At 42.3% G+C, this 23675-nt stretch overlaps 1 protein-coding gene across 1 annotated transcript in view; it reads right to left on the reverse strand.

Moving 5' to 3' along the window:
- The window catches only part of NPC1 (NPC intracellular cholesterol transporter 1), a 27642-nt gene extending 5343 nt beyond the window's left edge, over nucleotides 1-22299 (reverse strand). Inside the window, exons 1-20 of the mRNA XM_082283510.1 lie at nucleotides 22044-22299; nucleotides 15188-15310; nucleotides 13856-13962; nucleotides 13107-13282; nucleotides 12070-12237; nucleotides 11204-11453; nucleotides 9872-9948; nucleotides 8815-9185; nucleotides 8258-8484; nucleotides 7774-7874; nucleotides 6750-6852; nucleotides 5617-5806; nucleotides 5032-5214; nucleotides 4270-4384; nucleotides 3331-3458; nucleotides 3103-3243; nucleotides 2438-2527; nucleotides 2134-2324; nucleotides 1228-1343; nucleotides 523-652 (exon numbers count right to left, since the gene is read on the reverse strand). Coding sequence (XP_082139636.1) covers nucleotides 523-652; nucleotides 1228-1343; nucleotides 2134-2324; nucleotides 2438-2527; nucleotides 3103-3243; nucleotides 3331-3458; nucleotides 4270-4384; nucleotides 5032-5214; nucleotides 5617-5806; nucleotides 6750-6852; nucleotides 7774-7874; nucleotides 8258-8484; nucleotides 8815-9185; nucleotides 9872-9948; nucleotides 11204-11453; nucleotides 12070-12237; nucleotides 13107-13282; nucleotides 13856-13962; nucleotides 15188-15310; nucleotides 22044-22121 — 3065 coding nt within the window. The 5' untranslated portion in view covers nucleotides 22122-22299. The remainder of the gene's footprint in view (nucleotides 1-522; nucleotides 653-1227; nucleotides 1344-2133; nucleotides 2325-2437; nucleotides 2528-3102; nucleotides 3244-3330; nucleotides 3459-4269; nucleotides 4385-5031; nucleotides 5215-5616; nucleotides 5807-6749; nucleotides 6853-7773; nucleotides 7875-8257; nucleotides 8485-8814; nucleotides 9186-9871; nucleotides 9949-11203; nucleotides 11454-12069; nucleotides 12238-13106; nucleotides 13283-13855; nucleotides 13963-15187; nucleotides 15311-22043) is intronic.
- Nucleotides 22300-23675: the final 1376 nt, after the last annotated feature.

Consider the following 23675-nt stretch of genomic DNA (forward strand, 5'->3'; position numbering starts at 1 on the left):
CTGCACCTGGCCTTGAACACTCCCAGGGACAGGGCACAACTTCTCTGGGCAATCTGTTCCAGTGCCTCACCACCCTCATAGTAAAGAATTTCTTCCTAACATCTAATCTAAACCTACCCTCTTTCATCTTAAAGCCATTCCTCCTTGTTTATCACTACACCCCCTTGTAAAAAGTCCCTCTTCAGCTCTCTTGTAGGTGCCCTTTAAAGGGCTAACAGCTGGTAGTTGTTTCCAGCAGTTTCCAAAACTATACAAGCTTCAGAGCACAATACATTTCAAGATGGCACAGGATATTCTAGACCAGACTGACCATAGACATTGTCTCTCTGTACAGGGAAAAGCTGCTATTCCATTCAGTTGATGATGCATTTGTTCTTTTCAGAAAATAATACAGAACTGGTGACATGTCCATGTTTGTATGGCTTTTTGGAGGACATTAGATATCTAACCTTGCAGACAAAATCCAGAGCAAGTATCCTTGATGCACTGGTCTGAGCAAGGTCTATAGAATAAGGCTCTTACCCTTTGCCACATTTAGGATTAGGGTTGTCCGAGAGGAACATTGGCAAAAAGGTCATGAAGTCTTTGCCCTGTGGTCTCTGCTTGCCTTCTTGAGTCAGTGGTCGACAACTAGTGCAGGATGGATCGCTGACTGAAGAAATATAGGATAAAGGTCAGCTACAGGATCAAGTATTCTTTTTCCTAACAGTAGTAAATTCTGACTTGCATTACTACAGGATGCAATTCCATAGAAAGCATTTTTACTGACGAACTAACTGATCCATCCTGAAATTCCATATAAGCTTCGTAGTCCTTAATTTTATTTATTGCTACTACTTTATTTATTGTTACTTTTATTTATTGCTGTCAGAGACCTCTTACTTGTGCATTTATCTTCATTAGATCTGATGAGAATTGCACCAAACTGAAGGACCTGAATAAAACCAAAGCACCAAGTTTGTGTGCTCTAAGAAAACCAACAGAAGGATCAAAATTTTTACAGCAAGTTACACTGGCTGTCTAGGTAGGCTGTTTCCAACCTGCAGCATTCCAGCAGAACATTTACGCTCACTCGAACAGCAGTTCAAATAAATTAAGAGGGCAATTCGAGAGGTGCCTCCTTACAATAAGGAAAGGTATTCACTTGGCTCATACCATGAGCAAATTTTTTGGCTGTGAAATGTATAAACCAAGCTAATCCACTAGCAACTGGATGGATGCCAATACCTGAAGCATTGCAGAACTGCCCAGTGGTATTGTAGACTCTGCAACAGGACGACTGTGGCTTCACCCAGTCAAAGTAGTCATCAATCCAGGACGATGGGGCATAGCCTATCCTCGTGCTAGTAAGAGTAACATAACATATCCATCATCAGTAATTTTGTGTTTCATTCCAGAACACATCACTTGATGTCTCCTGTGCCAGCTTATGCCATATCAACTCATTCTTGTCAAATGTTCTCAGTCCTCCATTACAGTCCCATGCTCTAGTACCCCATCCAAGAGCCATAATGCTCAGGTAGCTCATAACACTGCAGCTAGCAAACAGCAGGAGCGTTTTCACTGCATCCAGTTCTACTGCCAAGCTCAGCTTTCCATTTCCCTGCCCACTCTGTTCCCCATCCTATTCCACACCCTGTTGGCTCAGTTTTCAAGCAAAGCTCCTCCTTCAGTTAGGCTGAAATGAACTACAGTAGAAGGAATTGGGAAAAGACTTCCTTGAGTTGTTAGCTGCAGAAAAAATTCCTGCTTAGCCTCCCTAGGCTAGCCTAGTTTATTCACCAGGTTTAGAAGCTGAGCATGCAGTCATTTTCCAGAACATCATAACCCTACTGAGAGGTTTTCACAAGTTTCTCTTACTACCATTCCAAGATTCCTTGAAGGATCAAGCCCCTTTTCCAAACCCAAGTACACCAACGTATCCCCCACCAGTCCAGACAGGTTTTATCCTCATTCTAGAAGACTGTCACACAGCTGCTTCCAACCCCTTCCCTCCCAAGCCCACAACATAAAGCAAATACAACAGAATGTCAGTTTACAACCAACAGCTGAGCCTGAGCTAAATCAGGAGGACACACCAGTCAGCTACATCTCTTCCATGCAGCTATGCAAAGACAAGCATAAAAGACTTACTAGCTACCAATTTCTGCAGCATTGAAGACTTGCTGGACAAGTGAATCATTATTACATCCCATTCCACCACACACCATGTTCTGCCCTTCCAAAGAGGTGTAGTTGTGTCCTTCTTCTAGGACGAAGTAGACAGGGGGACCCGCATGCAGATATTTGCTGATGTGGCTGAAGTAATCTATTACATAGGAGTCCTTCAAGGGAAATTTTTCGGTTACTATTATGGAATGTTCAGGTAGCACAACAAGGTATCCAGGTTTCAATTCAGCCACAAACTGCTGAACAGTGACACGATCATAAGACTTACATCTGGCATTGAGAGAGACTGATCCAGTCCAATCTCTACATTGTGCATAACTGCAGCACTGAATGACAGGATACCCACAAACACTGCTATCTGCAAAAAAGCAAATCCATGGACATGAGAACTGTACAGAAACAACAAGCAATAGAAGTCATTTGCTAAGCTAATAGGAACCATGCAAAGAGGTTCTAGTTTGAATATGCTAGCCAGGCTTAGTACAACAGTGCTAGTAAAATGTACTTAACTCCGAGGTCCCTTTGGAACTGTAAGGAAATTTATTCTTAGAAATCCGCAGTGAAAGATACAAATACCTTCTGTAAATAAGCACAGTAACCTTAAACTGAATCACAGACTTGGCAACAACACTCTGGATTAATGCACTGTAGAAGCCAACACATGCTGATTTTTTTACATAGGCTAAAGTAATTTGATTGTCAGTAAAACAACCCTTAAATCTGGGCTTTAGACAATCCATGATCGAGCCTCTATTCACTGAAATACTTTTGAAATTACAAAAGCTTATTTCTATACTAATGCTGAAAATTAAATACTAGAAGCTTCATTTGTTTCACTGTACTGAACGTTTTTCTTCCCTGTTTAGGCCTTCAGGCTCACAGCTCTTTTGCTCAAGTTTAGATGACTGCTTACTTGAAATAGACTATACATACTACTATTGGTCTCATCCAATCCTTAAGCAGATATGGAGAAAATTGATTTTTGAAGAACAGAAATAACATGCTTTCAGAATGCTGGACTCCACCCGTTTCTTCACTGCTTTTGATGCAACACAGAATATCCAGTCTATTCCTCTGAAAAGGGATTAAATGCCAGTTAGTGCAGTTCTGCAGATGTCATCATCCCCACTACACTGCAGTTACAGCTGCACTTATACTCACCTCTTGACGCTTAATATCCAAGCCCAGGAGACTCACGAAGCAAGTGACTTGAAGAATAAAGTCTATGAGCACAGCCATTCCAGCAAACAGGGAGAACGTGTGAACCGCTGGCATCGTAGACAGTGTCCCTGGAGGAAGCGACCCAGTTTGTTAGGAGAGCTCCCTTCTCCTAGAAATGCACGAGTATTTTCTAGACAAACACCCAGTTTAAGTGGTAGCCTTACAGCAGGACAAAGGGCCTGTATTTTTGGAGCAAAAGAAAGAGCCCATACAAGCCTGGCTACAGCTGCTGTCTTTGACCTGTTTATCAGCACTGAGGCTGTGCAAAGCAGTGACTAGTTCTAAGATATTTCTCAATTCCAAAGTTAGGTGCAGACTGTAACACAGCAGTTAAGGAGTGCCATCATGCAACATCTTGCTTCCATATTAAGCCATTCCAATGCAAGCTGATCCAACAACAAATTACACTGCAGGTAAACAAAGCCATTATGAAAGAAGGCCAAATTATACTTGTAGGGTAACAACTAAGATTTACCTCTAAAACATATTGTAAAGTGAACTTCAAACGCACATCTGTCATAGGGGCATTTTTCCAAGCAGTGGAAGATGACTAAATGCAATGTAGGAGTTCATACACCCTGATATTTGATCTATTCATAAGGTCAAATTTAGTTGACAGTTATTGCAAGTCAGTAAAAACCTCTGCCTTTGCTGGAAACTTTGACAGATTCAGAACTGGATCTTTTTAACTGTGCCAAATTCTTCAAGTACTCCAATGCCTATCCTCAGCAGAAGTCAAGTTTAACTCGATTATAACAACAAACAACTAAGTTAATCTGCCTCTACAAATTCTTTACTTTAACATTTTAGTTTTGCATTTATTCTTGCAACATGCAGTTTTGATAAGGCCCTTATCTTCAAATATTAAAGGAGTCTTACCAAGGAAGAATGCCACAGTCTCCGAAAGGGATGAGAGAAACATACCAGGTGCCACATCTCCCAAAACTCTGCCAATCTGTTGATCCAGAGTTTCACCCTGAAGGCGTTCATCTCTCTGTTTTAAGGCAAAACTGTATTATTAGGAATCATGCAATTGATAAAGCTATTTCATATGGCTTTAAAAAAGCCACAACTTTAAAATATCCTAAACTCTCCTGTTGTTTTCACTGCATTAACAAGAGGTAGATAAACAGCTGAGACTCTCTAAAACAAGAGCAGCCTGAACATTACTTGTTGTCTTGCTTCAAATTTAAAACATAGTACTAAGTTTAGTACTTCAGATAAAACCACACACTTGACAGAGGCAGTGACAGTTTCAGTGGGTTATTGAAGCTGTCAAATTAAAAAGCTGATTACCCACTAAGACTTAGTGTCAGAAGTCCCTAGTCTCAAGCATGTAGTTTAGCTCATGACTACTGCTTACAATATGCTAAAATTACAAGTGATAAAAACACCAGTTGAGTTCTACAACTATTTTGATATCAAGCAGCAGTAAGAAAAATGCAGAGAGATAAATTGGGGTTTTTTTGTGAAGGTAGAATGTACACAGATTCTTGGCGTTCTTCCACTAGATATCTTGTGAGAGTCCAGAGCTGCTCAGATTGAGCTGAGCATCGGAGTGCAGGAGACTTCCTGCTCCAAGCTTACAGACTTCAAAAATGACAGGCATTTTTAGAAGAGTCTGTATGAAAGAATAAATACCTGAAGTGTCTGAACCATAATGAAGATGTTGTCCACTCCAATAGCCAGCACCAAGAAAGGAATTACTTCTATCACAATCAGTGTCAGGGGGATTCCAAAGTAGCTGAAAATGCCTATAGAACATGCTACTGAGCTCAGTACAATCAGGATGCCTGCAATGCCCAGAGAGATCTTCGAATCCACCTAAAAAAGTTGTACTGAACATCAGCCAAACAAGCATCATCCCACAAAACAGATTATAGCAAAGGCAAAAGCCATATTCTTACATTTAGTCTACATAGAGGAAAACTTTTCTGGGTTTTTTTGAAGATCCAAATATTAAAAAAAATAATCAACCTTGAAGCTACAAGTCTTAAAGCTGATATTAACTGAACATCTCAAGTGAAAGAACTTAGTTGAGACTATGAAGCACATATGAATTGTCTAATACAACAAGAACAATGCTCCTCCTAACTCCTGCCCAAGCAGGACTCAGTGCTCTAATACAAAACTGAACACCAGCATTCTGCAAAAACAGTTAAATCACTCAAAGCTATCGGCAAGCTCTAGCTTCAGTCTTTATAGCAATGAAAACTCTACACATACCAGCAGTCTTCTACAGCTCTGGATATGTCCCAAAGCTATGGAGATGTACACAAACATCACAAGATAGCTTATCAACACAACGCTAATATCACTGTTGCTTTCACGGTTGATCTCATCTTCAATACTCCGTTCAGCAGAAAATGATATAGTTAAGTTTGAATTATTATAGCTCTTCAGAAAGTTAATAAATCTAAAAAAACAAAACCAAGAGGTCAGTCACACTTTAGAGGATAAAACATCTTCCACTAGAAATACTTGAAAAATCAGTTGACGGCAAATTTACATCGTCTGTGTGGCACTGTGGCCAGTACCACTGTGGTACTTTGAGGGACCACTCTCATTTTTAAAAGAGAGGTGCTGGCTACACATACCTACTCTATTCTAAGCACTAGAAGCACACTACACTGAAATACTTCCCATGTTCTCTCCAGAGTCTGAGGACAAATAGGTATCTTGCATGAGTTATTTCAAACTCTAAGTACAATTTTCCTCAAAGATAGACCTAGGAATACACACATGAAAGATGACTACAGCTTGCTTGCAGTACTTGCAGAACAATTTATTAGCCCTTGTTTCAGTTCCCCAACTTGAGAGGTGTTTGTGACACAGGCAGATACTTGCCATACTTTTATTTTATCACAATTTTCTAGTACAGTAGTTTTTATCTGAACTGACAGCCAGAGCAACTGGCCTGTGCAAGCTAGCTCTTCAAGGGGGAAAGGGGATGAAAGCCTTAGATGCTCACCTGGATGGCATTTTAAAAATTGAAGGTGAAGAACTACAGCATCAGGCTCAACCTTTCCACTCATGGTAAATGGTCCAGTAAATTAAGAGTCTACCTGTGTAATTCTAGCCACAATAAAATAGATCAAATCCTTTCTGAAGTTACTTATTGGCAAGTACTACTGGGCTAGATGATCACTAAAAGGACTAGAACCTATGTCTCAAAGCAAACGAAGTGTGCCAGACAAAGTGAAGGTCTTATGACCAGCACAGTCTGTTTTTAACCAGTTTTTCTGCCTCTCAAAAGATCCCTGTAGTTATACTGAAAAATGTCAGTACAGCACAGGTGTTTCTTGTTTATCTACATTTTAAGTCTTGTATGTATTTCAGAACACAGGGAGACTACTCACTCTTTTTCCCATGCCAAGGCTTTCATCAGCTTTTTTGAGTCATTGTAGTAGTTGTTCACAGGAAGAGTAATAACAAGAGCTGTAGCATTATTATAGTTATCATCTATAGAAGAAAAAAAAAGTTTGGCATTAAAAACTGGAACTTACATTCTATATATCTGTATAGTAGATACAGATAAGTTCAAAATTAGCACTGCCCAAAGCAATCCCATCCCTACAAATCCACTGAACCCCACTGAGTTCTCAAACACACTACTGAAATAAGAACAGAAGCTGATAAGCATTCCAGATTGTATTCAAGAATAATTATTCATTATTTAACATGCTCATGACACCCCAACATTAAATTGTTGCATGGTTAGACAAAGAGCTACTATATAACCACTGCTTATGACTTTCCATCAAATGAGAAATGTGGCTTCCTAAACACTGTACCTCTTGCATACTCAGATTTTACTCAAAGTAAATACAAATCCTCTACAATTTAATAAAGAAGTGCTTGCCTTTAAACACTATTTTAAATATATCAAACACAAATATACTACCAAGTTAAGTTTAATTAGATAAATTGCTTGAACAAAATCCTGGCTTCAGAGTAATTATGAAAGAATTTCCTTTGTGAACATGTTAATCTATTCTTAAGTGCTTTGTCAGACCAGTGACAGAACTTTATTCTAACTCAAAGCAAAATACACATATATCCCAGCACACCAACCTGAGTTACTTCAGGTCTTTATCTTTCACCAAGCCCAAAGTAGACTGAACATCTGTCCTGTTGACAAGTATGTTCCAGTTACACATTGCTTGCATTTTGCACTTCCACAGTAGTCTGCCTCCAATCCCAGCACTGGCCTACTGAAAACTTACATTAAACACCCTTGCTTACTGAAAATTTAGCAAAACTCCAGTTTCTCTGGAGTGCATTTAAACACCTGTTTAAATGAGAATGCACCTTTAGCACCAAGGACAGCACACAAGTATATCCTCTCAGACTTAAACTGCAATACTGAGGTTTGCCACTCACCATCATATCCTCCCAACACCAGCCATGGAAATACAGGTCCACCAAACGTTCCCAAGCAGGGATCGTGAAGCAAGCTCGTGTCATTCAGTGATGCTGGAGCCCTAAAGAGATCACCAGCAATAATTGTTAGCTTCTGCTTGACAGCTGAGGCACAGCACAAAACAGAAAAAAGCTGTTGTGCTACCACTGAAAATGAAGACAGAAACAAGACAAGACTGCTAGTGGTATGCTGCCCTCGTGCTACATTTGCTTTGAATCTTTGAACCATTTTAAAGGTATCTGCCTTATAGCCTTTAAGACAAGGAGTACCTTCTAACCAACTGAACTATAAACTAAAGTGAGAGCTTAGAAACTGATCTTCTGTTCAGAACTCTTCAGAGGCATTGAAAACATGTTTGTTTGTTTGAGGTAAACCAGTCAGCATCCATACCAAACCAAGTTTAACTGGCAACTTGATTAAAAACCATGTAATTGTATTGCTTACCGAACACAGTATAAGAAGTGAGTGTGGTAATCAGCATAGACAAAGAACTCATCCCCAACAGTGTGATCCAGAACAGAATGGCTGTTCTGAAAGTAGTTGAGTACGCTCAGGATAGTGCAGTTGTTGTTGTAGGGAGCAAGAGGAGCCAGGCAAATGTCCTTCAGCATTACAGTCTCATTGTCATAAGAAGCAGTTATGTTGACAATAGCATCCTGCAAATCCAGTACCTTTAGAAAAAACAAACCATAGCTTAAGAGCAGCACAAGAAAGCACTTCCCTTGCAAGACAGAACTTAAGTGCAGCTATATTCCTGTGAGTTTCCAGAGACAGAGGCATGTGTCAATAGAAGCACGTTACAAAACGTTATTTCTGTGTTCATACTAAGAACTGGGACTTAAGCTTGCAAGTGTCTCACTAACAAAGGTTTTCAGCAAAAAGCTTTCATAGTAAGACTAGGATTTTTAATATGAACATCAACATTGCAGATGGAAGCCAACTTCATGTGGTTATACCTGTTAAGTATGCTTAGGTCTTTGCTCTTGGAAAGTCCCAATTACCTGATGGAGAATATCTTTGGTAAGGGGAGGCCCAAAAGGTACATCATCTCCTGATGGGTAAGGTGAGTATGTCTCTGGGTGGCTCTTTGGTGCTTGAATAATAACTTGTTCAGTACGGAAGAAAGGCCCAAAGTGCATGTCAAAGTATTCCTTCTCCTTGCGGGCTTGGCTGCTTGGGGCTGACCAGAGATCTACAGGATTTGTAGTTGCTTTAATATATACAAAGCCTGAGCAGCACATTGCAATGAAGACCACAGAGAAGAGGATAACAGGACGTGGATTTCTGACACAGAAAGCCCCCCATGATGTGAATGTCATCCTCAGCCCATTCTCAAACCTTTCACCAAGCCTTTCACCACAGGTGATTTTTCCTGCAAGAGCAAGAAGTAAACAGTAAATGTTTGAGAAGTCAGTTAAGCAGCATTTTCTTGGAGCCCACTCAGAAAGATGAAATTTTATTCTAGCTCTGTTTGTAGGAAGCAGTAGAAGCTATGCCTCCAGTGACAGTCAGACCCTGGGACTAATCCCTGACTGAGACCAAGGGGGCAGAAAACTACTGTGTAGTACACTACAGTGTACCTACACTGCCCCTCGTAATGTAAGATTGTCTTTGACAGCAGTAGCTGTAGCAAATAAAGAAAGAAGCAGTTAAAAGATATATAAGCAATAAAACAAGCTACCTCAGCTGGTACACAAGTTAAACTACAGTTCTTTCATAGGATACTTTAAATGGATACATGGATGAGTTAAAACATGACCAAACTGATTTTAGAATCATGTTGCCCTCCCCACACCCCTGCAACAAAGCCCTCCAGAATTTCCTTGGAGGTTAGCTAGATCCATGAAGTGTGTACCCAGGGCTTTCAGCATCCAGTACAGCAGGGATGTACTGTACAGCAGTACTACTCTAAAAGAAGAGATGCTGGTCAAAAGGCTGAAGGCTATCTAGGAACAGTCTTTTAGCCTAACAAAGCTAGAACTCCAGAGCTCATCCCTACGAAAGGGATGCACTTAAGCTGAATTTCTAACAAACTTATTACTCTTATCCAAGCCATACCATTGTCGCCGTGGGAATTCACAGAAAAGGCTACATTGCTGTCAATTGGGGTGTACTCCGAGACAAAGTGCCGCCTCCTGCAAGGCGAAAAGCTGTGTTATCCTGCTTGTCCTGAAAGGCATCTGTACTGTTTGTACAACAATCTCCAGCTTTATGATCCTCTGGAACAACATACAGCCATGTCAGCTGTCTTAATAAACTCTTCCAGCTTACATCAAGCACAGCTTCTTTATGCACATTTAGAATATCACTAGCATTAACAACAGAGAGAATATCTTCAAAGTGATCATTACTTGAAATTTGCAGGAGATTTTTACTTTAGAAATATGAATGGCATCTCAAACACACCTATCATTTCATAGTGCCCAGTAAGGTAAGGCTGCTGAACATGTTTCAAACTGTCATACCCACTATCCTTTTCCCTACAGACTTAATTCTTATTATAGAGCAATTTTAGTTTCCTGGTCATAACTCATCAATCATAGAATCACAGAGTGGTTTGGGTTGGAAATAAACCTTAAAGATCATCTAGTTCCAACTCCTCTGCCATGAGCAGGACCACCTTTCAATGATCAGTTTGCTCAGAGCCCCATTGAGCCTGGCCTTGAACATATCCAAGAACAGGGAGTCCACAACCTCTCTGGGCAACCTCTTCCACTGCCTCACCACACTTATAGCACAGAATTTGTTTTTAACATCTAATCCACACCTACTCTCCTTCAGTTCAAGACCATTGCCCCTTGTCCTGTCACTACATACCCTTGTAAAAAATCCTGCTCCATCTGTCTTGTAGGCCCCCTTTGGGTACTGGAAGGTGCCGTGTAAGTAATCCCTAGAGCCTTTTCTTCTCCAGGCTGAACAGCCCCAACTCTCTCAGCCTGTCTTCACAGGAGAGGTGCTCCAGCCACGTGATCAAGGGTGATATGCTATAATTACTGGAAGCTCAGCTTTCATTTAGGTTTTTTTTTCAAAATAGGAGACTAGGAGAAAGTATTCATGACTTTATTTGCAATAGGGCAGTAATTGTTTTGTTACGAATGTGTGTTTTCCCAGACTTCTGCATACTTGCTTATGGAAGTTGAAGAACAGTGTATGTGATTCTGTAGCTAGGAAAGCTAAGACAGTTCTGCATCAACTAAACCAACTTCTGCAATCACTTTCTACCAGGTGGTTTTTGCTGTTAGAACACTCCCTGTCAGCATATGTGGCATCTGCTACAGAACATGACTTTTGGCTGGCTGAATTAGTAAGGACATAAGAATCTGACCAGGGCAAAGAAGTTCTCAGGGATAAACAAGTGACTTGAAGAGCTCAGCATTTTGAATGCTTTACCTGTAACACCAGACTCCAAAAACCAGTGCAAAAAATATGAGAAGAAAGCCCATGTAGGAGATCCACATGATGACATACACAGCATCCAAGCCAAACAATAGCCAAGGAGGAGGCAATGGAGGGGGTTGAGGTTTCGGACCACAAACAATTGAACAGTCCTGACAGCTGCATGGTCCTGTTGAATCATCCATGGACTCATTACAGCCTTTGGTAGCGTTATTCATAGGATTCATTCCATAGACAGGAACATCTGTGACAAATCACAAGTTGCAGAGCCAGTTTACTACCAGGAAAAACTCAGACCTTCACAGTTAAGTGAGCTAACCCTTTATATGAAAGCCCCCAGCCCCTATACAGCGTAGCATTTCTTGGTCTTACAGATGAAGAGTCCACTGCCTTTTCCACAGCAGGTCCCAACTGTTTACAGTTGGCTAATAAATAAACAACTCGTCATGTCTATAACAGTTCAGTCTGTAAAAGTAATAAGCACATACTTCTATCATCCCAGCAATGATTTGTCACCCCCCTTATCTGTTCACATTGTGAAATGTGCAACAATAATTTCCTTATAAAGAAATCCTCAAGGATGAGGGTACTGCCCGTTTCCCAAGGAATACAAGTAGCCAGTTTCCTAAGCTCAATCCATCATTAACGAGTTCTAGAGATTTATACAGTAAGAAGCCACATAGAAAAAAAAGCATGGTTTCCAAGCAGAAACCAAAAAACCAGGTAAGTTAATCTCACATTGCTTTGAAAGCCTCTGACTGCAGACTTTCATTTGCTGGGCAGCTGTTTAAAAACCAGTGTTCTATCCACACAGCCTTTGACAGGAGCTTCAAAGGCAAGGACTATTCTAAGTTTCTTACCTGAAAAGATTGGAATTATGCTGAAAGGAGTTTGTCCATTGTCTTTACTGAACATGTACTCAATCCAGTTGGTTGCATTGCAGTCCTTGACATCCTTCCCACACAGCAACCCCAGTGCTTTAACATTGCTTGATGGAGCCTCCACATCTCTGCAGGCATTGTACATTGCTAGGAAGAGTCATTAAACCAATGTTATAATTTGAGTAAGCATTCCAAGTATTTCCAACATTACAGACTCCCCAAGTTCCAGGAACATACTTACAGCTTTCAAACAGAAACATCTTAGCATAGTGAACTAATGCTTTCAGTTGTATTTACAGTATTCAAGGTTGCAATGCTTTGTTACAGCTACCTTGCTCTGAGAAAGCCACTCAAATCTGCATTATGCTAGGACCTACTTTTCTGCTTGACAGGAAACATTACCTAATATTGTTTTCAGGGAAAGCTATGAAAAGCATTTAAGTACTTTCAACTTGTAGGCCATACATGACTTTCAATTGTCTCAATTTTATTAAAGGTTACAGCAAAAAGCATAAAAAGACTGAAAGCTTGCTACAAAATCAAAATACAACCCAAATATCCTGTTCTCTAAAAACATCTGATTTTGACAATGGACTAGAACAATCCATTTCAGACTGTCTTCTAGAGAACCACTGTAGTACACCATGTACAAACTTTATTATCATACTTGCCAGACTGTTTTAGTATCAGGTAGGCTTTGGACATTCAATACTTGGCAACAACTTTATTTTTGTGAAGTTAAAGTCATCAGGGTTATCAGCTATTAGCCATTTGTATAGATGTTCAGCCCCAGCTGAACCTTTAAAAACACTGTTAAATTAACAGTGTCAGTGTAATGTCCCTTGTCCAGGCAGAAGTTAAGCATTCCATAAGTTTTAAGGGGGACCTGCTGTTACCTATGTGAAGAGTCAAACTTCAAAAAGGCAGTCAAAGATGTTTCTACCTCCCAGTTCTTTCTGAAAAAGCACTGGTCTTGTTACCAAAAGCCAAGGTAAATTAACACACTGTTTACTCACCATTTGCAAATCGATCTCCAATAAAGTACTGCAGCTCTGTAATGCTACTTCTGTTCTCTTTTAAAATGGGATCATAGTAAGGTATGGTGCTTGTAACAGTCAAAAAGTCAGACTGACTTGGACTACAAGTCAGTTCACAGAAGAGGTTTACCAAGTTGTAAAAACACGATGGACATCTGGGTAGGAAAGCCAATGAACAGCAATCAGATTAAGAGGTAAAGATGCTATGTAGGTCAAGTCAGATGTGCCTTGCAAACAAACATTCTGCTCAGTGACAGGACAAAATATTTAAGTTCTGTAAGCTTTTAATAAGCACTACAACAATTGTTGTTGATGCTACAGACAAACAACTTTAAGCACCATAATTCACCAATTAAATTGTCTGCCTCAAAGAGCAGATTCAAATAATTTTACTAGAATCTGAAGAAAAACTTAGCTGTTGCTAGCAGGAAGACTTCTTAACATCTTAGTTAGAACAAGACCAAATGGTACTTTATGTTACCCTCCTCTCAAGGTTTCATTAGATAAAGTAGTTTGAGACAAACTAAGGGAATGTTTATTCTACAGCTAAGTCAATCCAGAGTGCAAGTAGATGTTTCACGACAATCCAGCCTGCTGCTCTAGATGAGCAAGTCATTCCAACAGCTTGCTCCAATAATCCTTTAAATTAAACCTTCTACAGTCTACTTGAAGACAAGTGCTTTGTTACTCTGTTACAAAACTAGGTGTTTTGCCATTCATTAGCATACCTGGAGAGAAACTGCAGAGGCAGCTGCAAGCTATTTTTCAAAGTCTGAAGCTGATGAACATCACAGCAAGTGCTAACATTGCCAAAGAATAAACCTGGACAGAGTTCCTTAAAAAACAAAAAAAAAAACGAACAACATTAAGATCAAGAGGAAAAGAAGAATAAGCATGTTTAAGACTTCAGAATCCATTACAATAATGGGCTGTGCTTCAGCATATTTCACAACACAGTAGCTGTTGCTGTGGGAGATGCATAGGAGAAAAACAGTCCAGCAAACAAGATTTTTGTTTAGAGACTGGAGAGAGGAATCACTTTTTTCACTTCTTTTATTCAATGCAGCACTTCCTTTCGAAAAGCTCCTTCAGATATCTTTAGTCACCAGGGTCTATATATAGAGTGAGAACGGTATTTGAGAGCCTATTGGTAAGAGGACAACAACACGTATTTATCCAAGTTGAAAGTATTCCTGCAGTTTATCCTCCTCCTGGATAGTATCAGATTTCAAAGTCTCAGAAGGCAAGCCACTAATCACAGAATCACCAATTACCTGGAAGAGCTACTTCATGTTCAGTTTACAGAGGAGACAAATGTATTTAACACAAGTATAACTGATAGTAGCGTCCAAGAAATGTACATTAAGTCTTCAGAAACAATACACAACAGTAGTTAGCTCAACTAAATATTTAATGAAGTCATTCCTGTCACCAGCCAAACCATTGTGTAACTCTGTAGTTATTTCACTCTTTAAAACTTTGAACTATCAGATACCAGAAGGTAAGCCTGGCAATATCATCCTGTGTCGTGCATGAAATACATAAATTCTATTCTGACTGTGATTTTGTTCACTCTGGTAGCTGAAGCCCAAGTTAGAAAATACAGTCTCACACTAGGCACAGCTACTTTTGTCCAAATTTGCTCCATTTAAACAAGTGTCAGTTAGCACCTTCCTTTATCAGGAATGATCATCTGAAGGAAAATAGTTTAGCCCTGTCCTTTAGAGATCAGAAGGGCATAACTGTGGAACATACATTTTGGGAGAGCCTTAAAAAAAGCAATCTGATTAAAGAGTAGTCAAACCAGTGAGGAAAATTCGCAGGAAAGTGAACAAGTCCTATATTTAAGGTTTTGTCTGTGATAGCCTCTAATCACATTTTGGAGACTTCAGGTAACTCTGAAAAGGAACTGAGGTAAATCACCTTCACCCAGTTGGACCGGAGAAATCAGAGATAATCTGTCTATGATGAGAAGTCATAGCACAGGTCCAACAGAACTCAAAGCAGAATTCTAAAGTGTTGGAGATTTTTTTAGCAGCAGACCTCCAAGAGAAGCTCACCTGCATTAAGTCATAGCCATCTTCTGGTAGTGCTTTTGGTGGTCCATCATAAGCACAGTTGTACCTCTTGTCTCCAGAAGCAACTCCACATTCTCCATACCAGACACACTTTTGTGGAAGTACCTAATCAACAAGATAAATGATTAACTGCAAGGAATAGTTGCCAAATACCTCAGCTATTGTGGAATTTATGTGCTACTACTCCAAAAGCCTCTTACAGTCCAGATTAGATAGTTTCCTGCTAATTAAGTTATCAGTGTGTACTACATAAAACGCCCATTAAGAAAAGCAGGTGTTTTTGACATGGTGCACATCAGCACTGATCTTCAGCTCAGCTCCCCACCCTCCCCTGACCATTACAGAAACAAGAAGTGCACTGCCTATAGTTAAGATCAAGCATAAGAGTTACTTAAGAAAAACCTAAATCAGTACCTGAAAAGCATCTTCAAGTACAAGGTGGTTTAGAAAAGAATTTGTTCATGCAAGACAACAAAATAATTTGGGGGTTAAACTGTCACATTAGAGCACATGACTCAGTGCACATGGAGAGAAACTCATTGTTTATGTGCAATTTCACTTCCTCCTGCCACCTTTTGATCCTTCCTGAAAACTCATTACAGTGACAGATTGAGGAAACAGCATAGAGAGGATTCTGAAATAGAACTTCATGGATCTGCACTTGCCATACATATATTGTCACAGTCTCAAAGGATGCCCGCCATCACCACTTTCAAACCTAAGCATGGAACATTTAAATGGGATTACAGCACTATGAAAAAAAAGCTTAAAGATGTTTTAATTTAAGGGACTATTGATAATTCAGAAATTTGTTCTTTATTATGTACATAAAAGAAATTGAAAAAGGGCAGTGGCACCTTGAAACCCTTTTATCTTTGTTCAGTGATACTGACACTGAGAAATCCAAGATACTAGCCAAAATATTTATTCTGAAAATTAAAACATTTAATGCAATAACAAGTTATTTACAGCAAAAGCTTTAAGACCACTCCAAGGTTTTCCTACCACCTGGGCTGCAAGCAGAAAGCAGACTGCACAAACATTTACTACACTTCTGCCAGCTTTGATCAGGGGTTTGCTTACTACAGTTTGAGAGATAACTGACCTATTTTGATCTCCTTAACAACCTTGACCCAGCATTTTTAGAGATACCATATGTGTATGCTGCAAGGACAGACTGCTGTGCTTTGTGCTTGACCATGAATAGTATTGTTTACTGACCAGAGAGGCCCCTGAAAGGCTGTATTCACAACACCCAAGAGCTACCCAGAATCACAGTGCCTCCATAACATCCATTTTTGTGCTGAACAACACTGACAGTTCTTCAAAAAGTATGTCAGTAGTTAGTTGTTTATCAGGGACAATAACCATCAACAATTTACTCAACCCAGAACTTGTTTCCTCTTTAACTTAACCAGGGCAACATAGGCTGACTCAAAGTTATTCACTGCAAGCCAGGTCTAAAAGTCAGTTTAAGTACCACTTATCTAGAGCACCATTTCATTTGTCTGTTTTAGCAGTTCTTCTATCCAAAGTATTGCAAGTTGGAAAACACTCCTTAAGATTGCACTTTTAAACACTGAATGCTTAACACCAACATAAGACAAAAAGTCAAACTTCTGTAACTTGTAGACAATTTCTCTAAACTACATTTTAAATCTGTGCATGCATCAAGTTAATCTAAGAAGTTTACACTATGATGCAAATGTAGAAGTCATCATCTTCAGCTCTGCTTCCTCACATCCGTATGCCCCAGTTTTAATAGCAAACAATCTGCTAGCAGTGAAAATGGTTTTACTGTTTGTACCAGCATCAGAAGCAAATTGTCTCTTCACAAGGAAGCACAGATTCACTACTATTCTTGCAAAAGGGCAAAGAATTTGGAGCTGCTTCACACTGCCCATGAGAAAAGGATTAGTTATTTCTTCAGTATCAGGCTGGCTTCCACGTTTAGTCTAGAACAGTTTGTAATCATCCTTCCTAAAAAACACTTTCTGTCCTTCATTAAGTTTTGTTATCTAACACTTCTTATTTTTTAAAACACACAAATTCATCAACCTACTCTTCAGAGAAAGACTTCACTTCTTCCAGAGTCGAAGGTATGGGAAAACTGGTAATGCAGTTAAACTTATCAGGGCACGTCTTGCATAGAAAAACTTGAGTAAATTTCAGCTACCACATCAACTGGACTGATAGTTCAGTTGTTTTAAAATCATTATCTGTATTTCAAGGCAGCAATTCCTTGGTTATAGCTACATGGATACAAAACAAAATACAATCTGTATTATGTCTATAAATTTACCTACAAGGCTTTCTCTCACCATTTTCAGTACAGAATATAAAACAACTTACTTGCACATGACACTTGGTGATGTACCAAAATGTATTCAGCTAAACAAAAGAAAAATAAAGCAAGACAAGCTTTGGCCTAGTATTAGTTTACTCCAATTAGTTTTATCCAATTTGAATTTGGATAAAGAATTTCAAATCATATTCCTGAAGTTCCACAACAGTAAAACATACAATGGAAAAAACAACATTTGCCACTCAAACTTTCAGCCTGTTTAAGAAAAGCTGAACAGATCAGCTGCTTTAAACTACTAGAAGAGCACTTAGGCCAAGAACGGCAAGTCTGAATACTCTGTTTCAGTATTAACACCAAGGACGCAGTTTCAGAAACATCTTAAGATTTTACATTTATGCCATGACCTAGCAGGATTTCACTAATAAAAGTGTAAGTTTGTTCCCTGAACCAGTAAGCTTTGGGGATGCTTTACAGTGGTTGAACCAAGTCAATAAGCCTAAAAAACACCAAATCATTAGACATCAACCGCCTAAAGTCAACACAACAGCTCTTGAGGACTAGCAAGTTAATAGCCTGCTTACCATTGAGTCAGCCACAAAATAACAGGAGAGGGCTCATCTCCCATGGTTGAGGCAGTATGCAGGGACACAAGTAACTACTCCACTACCACAGATAAGATACAGCTGATAGTTCTCCCCCTTGAAAACCCTCTAGTAAAAGCTAGATTAAGTTACAGACTAAGACAAGCACTTTGCTCTTTCCATTCTTTCAGAAGAACGCTCCTACGAGGGTAGGGTGAGATAGGGATGAGTAAGTGTGGTTGTAAATAAGCCATAGTTAACAAAGCTGCTGCTTGCAGAGTCAGACTTTTAGGTCACATAGTTGCTCACCTGGGTATTAAGTTTCTTAAGTGAGTAAAAGCCTAGCCCCAAAAGTAACAGAGAAATGCTATGTTGAACCCAGATGCCTTCTAAACAAGGCAAAATACTTATAATACTCCATAAGTAACACAAGACTTAGTTCATGGTTTTGGATTCTTCCTGTGTGTTTTTCTTTTAAGATCACATGACTAAGTACTTCATATATTAAAACGGGACTTTCCTAAGTATTTCATAAAGCAACAGCAACATAACCTTAGATTAGGGCTGTTCCTTCCTGTCTCTAGCACATCTTAGAAATCATCTGTCAGCACACTAACCCTCACCCTCAGTACATTCTCAGAGTTCAGAAAACTGTATTCCTATTTCTGGCAGACTTATTCTTCTTAGACTCTAGAAGAGAAATTTCACCTCAGGCCCTTATAAAGAACTTGCACATGAACAAGTACGGACATTCCACAAAAGTTCTGTTAGAGCTTTCTGGTTCCCAGGCATTATCATTCACTTGTAACAGAACTAGTGTTCCAACAGATCATAAACACCTTTACTTCAGCCCAAGTTTCTTCAACTACAGGTTGAAACAAACCGATAATTTACGACACTTCCAGCAACTTTCGCCGCCACTACCACCAATGAATACATAGCTGTTAAACAAAGAACAATGATGATGCTGTACACAGAAACAGCAACTGTTTGTGGTCTTGCAAATGCCAGATGACAAGTGAACACTGTTCGGCTCTTCAAACTAAGATTACTAATGTATGGAAAAGGCAAGAGCATCAGATACAGCTGTTTCCCCTTCCTTCATCTAGGAAGATGCATCTGGGATCTTGCAGGGCAAAAAGATCAATCCAGGAAAGAGCACACTCTTCCCCCACACTCCCTTTAACATCTGCTATTGTCGACTAGGTTGAGAGCTCTAAGGAAACACTCCACCACCCTTAATAAATGGGAAGACTGGTTTATGGAAACAGGTGACCAGTCAAGTTCACAGATGTGCCCCAGAAGCTGCATATTACCTCACAACCCTTCTTGCGGGGAGAAGGAGGTCCATGGACTAAAGGAAACTTTACAGGTTTAGTTCTTACTCTTTGCCTCTTTCAGTAACTTGTTCAGAGGCAGCCAATTCAGAGCCATGCTTTATCTGCCAAGCTCCTCCTGTTCCTTTCCTCATAGGCAGGATACTGTTCCCTTTCAGATGGAAAAATCATTACTACTCCTGGTCAGGCAAAGCAAGCCACAGTTCTGGAGTTATCCAAGTACATTTCAGATGTCACAGTAAAGTCAAAGGCAAGTAGGAAGAGAAAGTTGCAATAATAGTAATAAAACAGTATCTGTGGAAACAAGCTGATGTTAGCTGACAAGGATGCATGCATGATCAGAAAGTGCAGGGTCCCTAACTAGCACCTGTCTGCAACTTAGTCCATCTGCACCAAAACAGCTCTGATGTCCTGCAGGTTAATAATAATAATAATGCACAACACCTGGATTGTTTTGGCTACTACCCAGCTAAGTACTATTCAGTTCTACCAGTCCTTCCCTTCAGTCATCTCTCCCCTTCTAAGGCAGCTTCCTCACTTTCCATCCAGAAAGGCTGAACAAGTCATTCCTGATTTTCCAGGAAGTAATTTAGGTGAAGTGGTTACTATCTTGTTCTGGAGCTACACTGCCACCCCTAACAACGAAACTGCTCCACACAGGCATTTCAGAACTTTGTGTCCAAGGTCAGGTAACACCACACTGCAGGCCAGTGGGCAAGAGCAGCACTTGGCATTAACATTTTCCCATAGGATTTCAGAAAATCAAATATATCCTGCAGCTTGGGATCCCAGCTTCTGATAGGAAACCCATATCCAACCTTGATTAGCCAGTGGTTTAACAGCTTGTGATTTAGTATAATTATATAAAGATCAATTGCAATAGTGGCCATTAAGCACACAAATACCATCTAGTGCATTAGGACAGCCATAAGAAAACAAAATAGTAATGGATAGCTGGCACATATCTTGTACCATGCATTGTTCAGAGTGAAAGATACAGGCTGAACACTTCAAGTTTACTGTGAACACATATGTAATGGAAGGATTGCAAACAGAAGTGTCACTCCAGTCCACCAACTGCTTTGAAACAGAAAAAACATGACATACGGCACTTCGGATTACAAACATCACAACTGAAAGCACAAAAACATTACACCACCAGTACACTTGAGGGAGAGAACAGGTTCACCTTCACAATGCTTCTCTTCTGCAAGCATCTAACACTATATAGGCTCAGCCTAACTGAAGGACTAGCTTGTCTTTGAAAGATATCAAGGTCCTCTTTGTGAAGTGTCAGGCTGTAAATAAGAGTTAATGGCAAAATTCCCCAACAGAACCAGATTCTGCCTTCTTACAGTACACAACTGAGATCTGCATGGTTAAAGTAATTCTGTAAAGTTTACTTCGAGGGACCACAAAGCCTCTAAAAGGATTCCCCCTAAATATTTGGGGAACTTATTTCAAGTTCCTATTGGTCAGTATCCTGATAAGATTTCTTTACCAGCCTAGGACACACCTGATTGCTCCAAGATGGTATCTCCCTCCAAAAAACATTACATAAAGGTGCATTGGTTAGGTGTGAAGTACCATTACTTACTCACCTGAAGACTATGAGTCACTACTAACAATCACCTTCTCCAGTGGTAATAGAAGAATGAACTCCTAGTTTCATGTTCAAGCTCTTTAAAAGTTTTTTTGAAGAGGATATTAGAACAGAAGAACCTCAGCACACACACAAGATAACAAACTCCTATATTTAAAAAGGGCTAATCATAAGACTTGACCTAGAAAGTATGTTTTCAGTGTAGGTAGAGAGGGGAAGAAAGCCAACCACTAAGGCTTACAAGACACTCCTTGTTTCTCCAGAGGAATGTGGAGTATCCCGCTCCTATCTTGCACTACAGCATAACAAAACATGACAGAGGAGTGAATGTTTTACCGTATTTTTCCCTAAAGCAGCAAGAAGTCCAGCATACTCTAGTCCTCAATTTTAAGGAAGCACGTAGTGTTACTACTACACACGAATAAACAGCTCTCACTCCGCACAGACCATTACTTGCAAGGAGCTGTCACCTACGGCAAGTTACGCCCCAAGCAAAGCGAACCAGACACCGAGGACATCTGCAAGCCTCAGCCGAGCATGTGACTGCGTGGCCACTCACATGCACGGGGCATTGCATAACCAGGGCACGCCACGGGAACGCGGCATCCCGGGGGCGACCGCAGGGGACGGGGACTGGCCAGAGGCTGAAGTTCGGGGGTGCTCCCCGACGGACCCGCTGTGCCACTGCCTGTCAGCCCCGTCCCGACGGGGACCAGGGGCACGGGAGAAGGGGGGCCGAGTCCCATCGGGGACGAGGAGGGAACACCCCGGTACCTCGCTTCAGCCTCACGCCGCCCCGAGCCCAGGGGCCTAAGCCGGGACACCGCCGCCCTTATCCCGCCCCGCCACCTAGGACATCCCGGCTGCGGGATGCGGGGGGGATACCGCGGGTCCCCCCGCCCCAGGCAATACCCGCGGGATCCCGCTGCCCACTCCCCGCTCCCTCTCCTCCCCACAGTGCCAGGAGGCCCGGCTCTCCCCACCCCACGGCGACCTGCCGGGAAGGACCTACCCGCACGGGCAACAGAAGCAGGAGGAGGAAGAGGAAGCCAAGGCCGCCTAGCCCGGGGCTGCCTTGAGGAGTCCCCATGGCGGCGCGGACTGGAGCGCGGAAGACCGGCAGACGCTGCGGGCAGCAGCACCGAGCGGCGGCGAATAGAAGCAGGAGGAGGCGGCGGCAAGGCAGCCGCGCCAGCGCAGTCCGGAATAGCCGCTCCCGCCTACCGAGGCGGAGGCGCCAGCCCCTTCGAGGAGAGGCCGAGAGCCGCCCCAAGGCCGCCGCCAACCGCGACTGCCTGCCCGCCCCCGGCACCGCCTCCCTACTTACTGCCTGCCCAGAAACACCGCCCCCGGCACCGCCTCCCCAGCACGGCCTGTCCCGGCGGTGGGTGGGGCCGCCCGTCACGCCACGGCCGCTCCGAGCCGCGGAGGGCAGGAGTGGGGGGATGCACTGTGGGGCCTCGGCGGGAGGTTCGTCCCGGTGTGGGAGCGCAGCCGTGGCCCTCCGGGAGGGAGCATCCCGCCCAGGCTGCACCGGCAGCCGGGCGGGGGCGTTGTCTGGGCGCGGGAGTGTTAATCGCCTAGTTTGTAAATATCAAAAGTCGCTTTAAAAACCTCTGGATATGACAAAAGCGCCTTAATTTGGCTTCAAAGTCACTGATTCCTGATTTCCAGGGACTAGTCTCGCAGCCCTCCGTGCCGTGAGGCTGCAATGAACGGGGCCCGCGAGCTGCCCGGCCAAGAGCCGCTGCCCGGGGCTGTGCCCACTGCCCGGGGCTGTGCCCGCTGTCCGGGGCTGTGCCCGCTGTCCGGGGCTGTGCCCGCTGTTCGGGGCTGTGCCCACTGCCCGGGGCTGTGCCCGCTGTCCGGGGCTGTGCCCGCTGTTCGGGGCTGTGCCCGCTGTCCGGGGCTGTGCCCGCTGTTCGGGGCTGTGCCCACTGTCCGGGGCTGTGCCCGCTGTCCGGGGCTGTGCCCGCTGTTCGGGGCTGTGCCCACTGCCCGGGGCTGTGCCCGCTGTTCGGGGCTGTGCCCGCTGTCCGGGGCTGTGCCCGCGGCCCGGTCCGCTCCCGACGCGCTGACACCGGGTGGCCTGGCCGCTGTGGCAATCAGCCGCTCTGGGAATGCTGCCTGCGCTCTGCCGAAGCTATCTGTGTTTGGGCTCTGTCACCCTGGGCTCTGCGTGTTTGGACTCTGGGATCAGTTCAGGACCTGGCTGGGAGGAGGCACAGTAAAAGCAGGGCGTGAGGCATTCCCGTGCGTGCTGTCTCTGATTTTCCCACCTCTTTATTGCCTTCCCCGACACTTTATTGCCTTCCCAGACAGGTAACGCGCACTGCTCGGCTGGAAAAAAACATGTAATTTAGCTGATATTGCCATCTGCTGACAGAAACGTAGACTAGTCTGGGTGTCAGAGCCGCACGGGCTGGCGTTGTTGGCCAGCAACCTCCCGGGGATCACGTAATCCGACTTCCCGCTGGGAGCAGAACCCGGTTAGAGCAGGTGGCTCAGGGAATTGTCCGGCTATGAATAGCTTCAGAGATGGAGATTTCACAGCCTCTTTGGACAAACTGTTCCACTGAGTGACCACTTAAGAGTAAAATGTTTTTCCTGTATCTAAAGAAATTTTCCCATATTCCATCTTGAG

The sequence above is a fragment of the Coloeus monedula genome (assembly GCF_965178545.1).
Source record: "Coloeus monedula genome assembly, chromosome: 1".
Classification (NCBI taxonomy): Eukaryota; Metazoa; Chordata; class Aves; order Passeriformes; family Corvidae; genus Coloeus; species Coloeus monedula.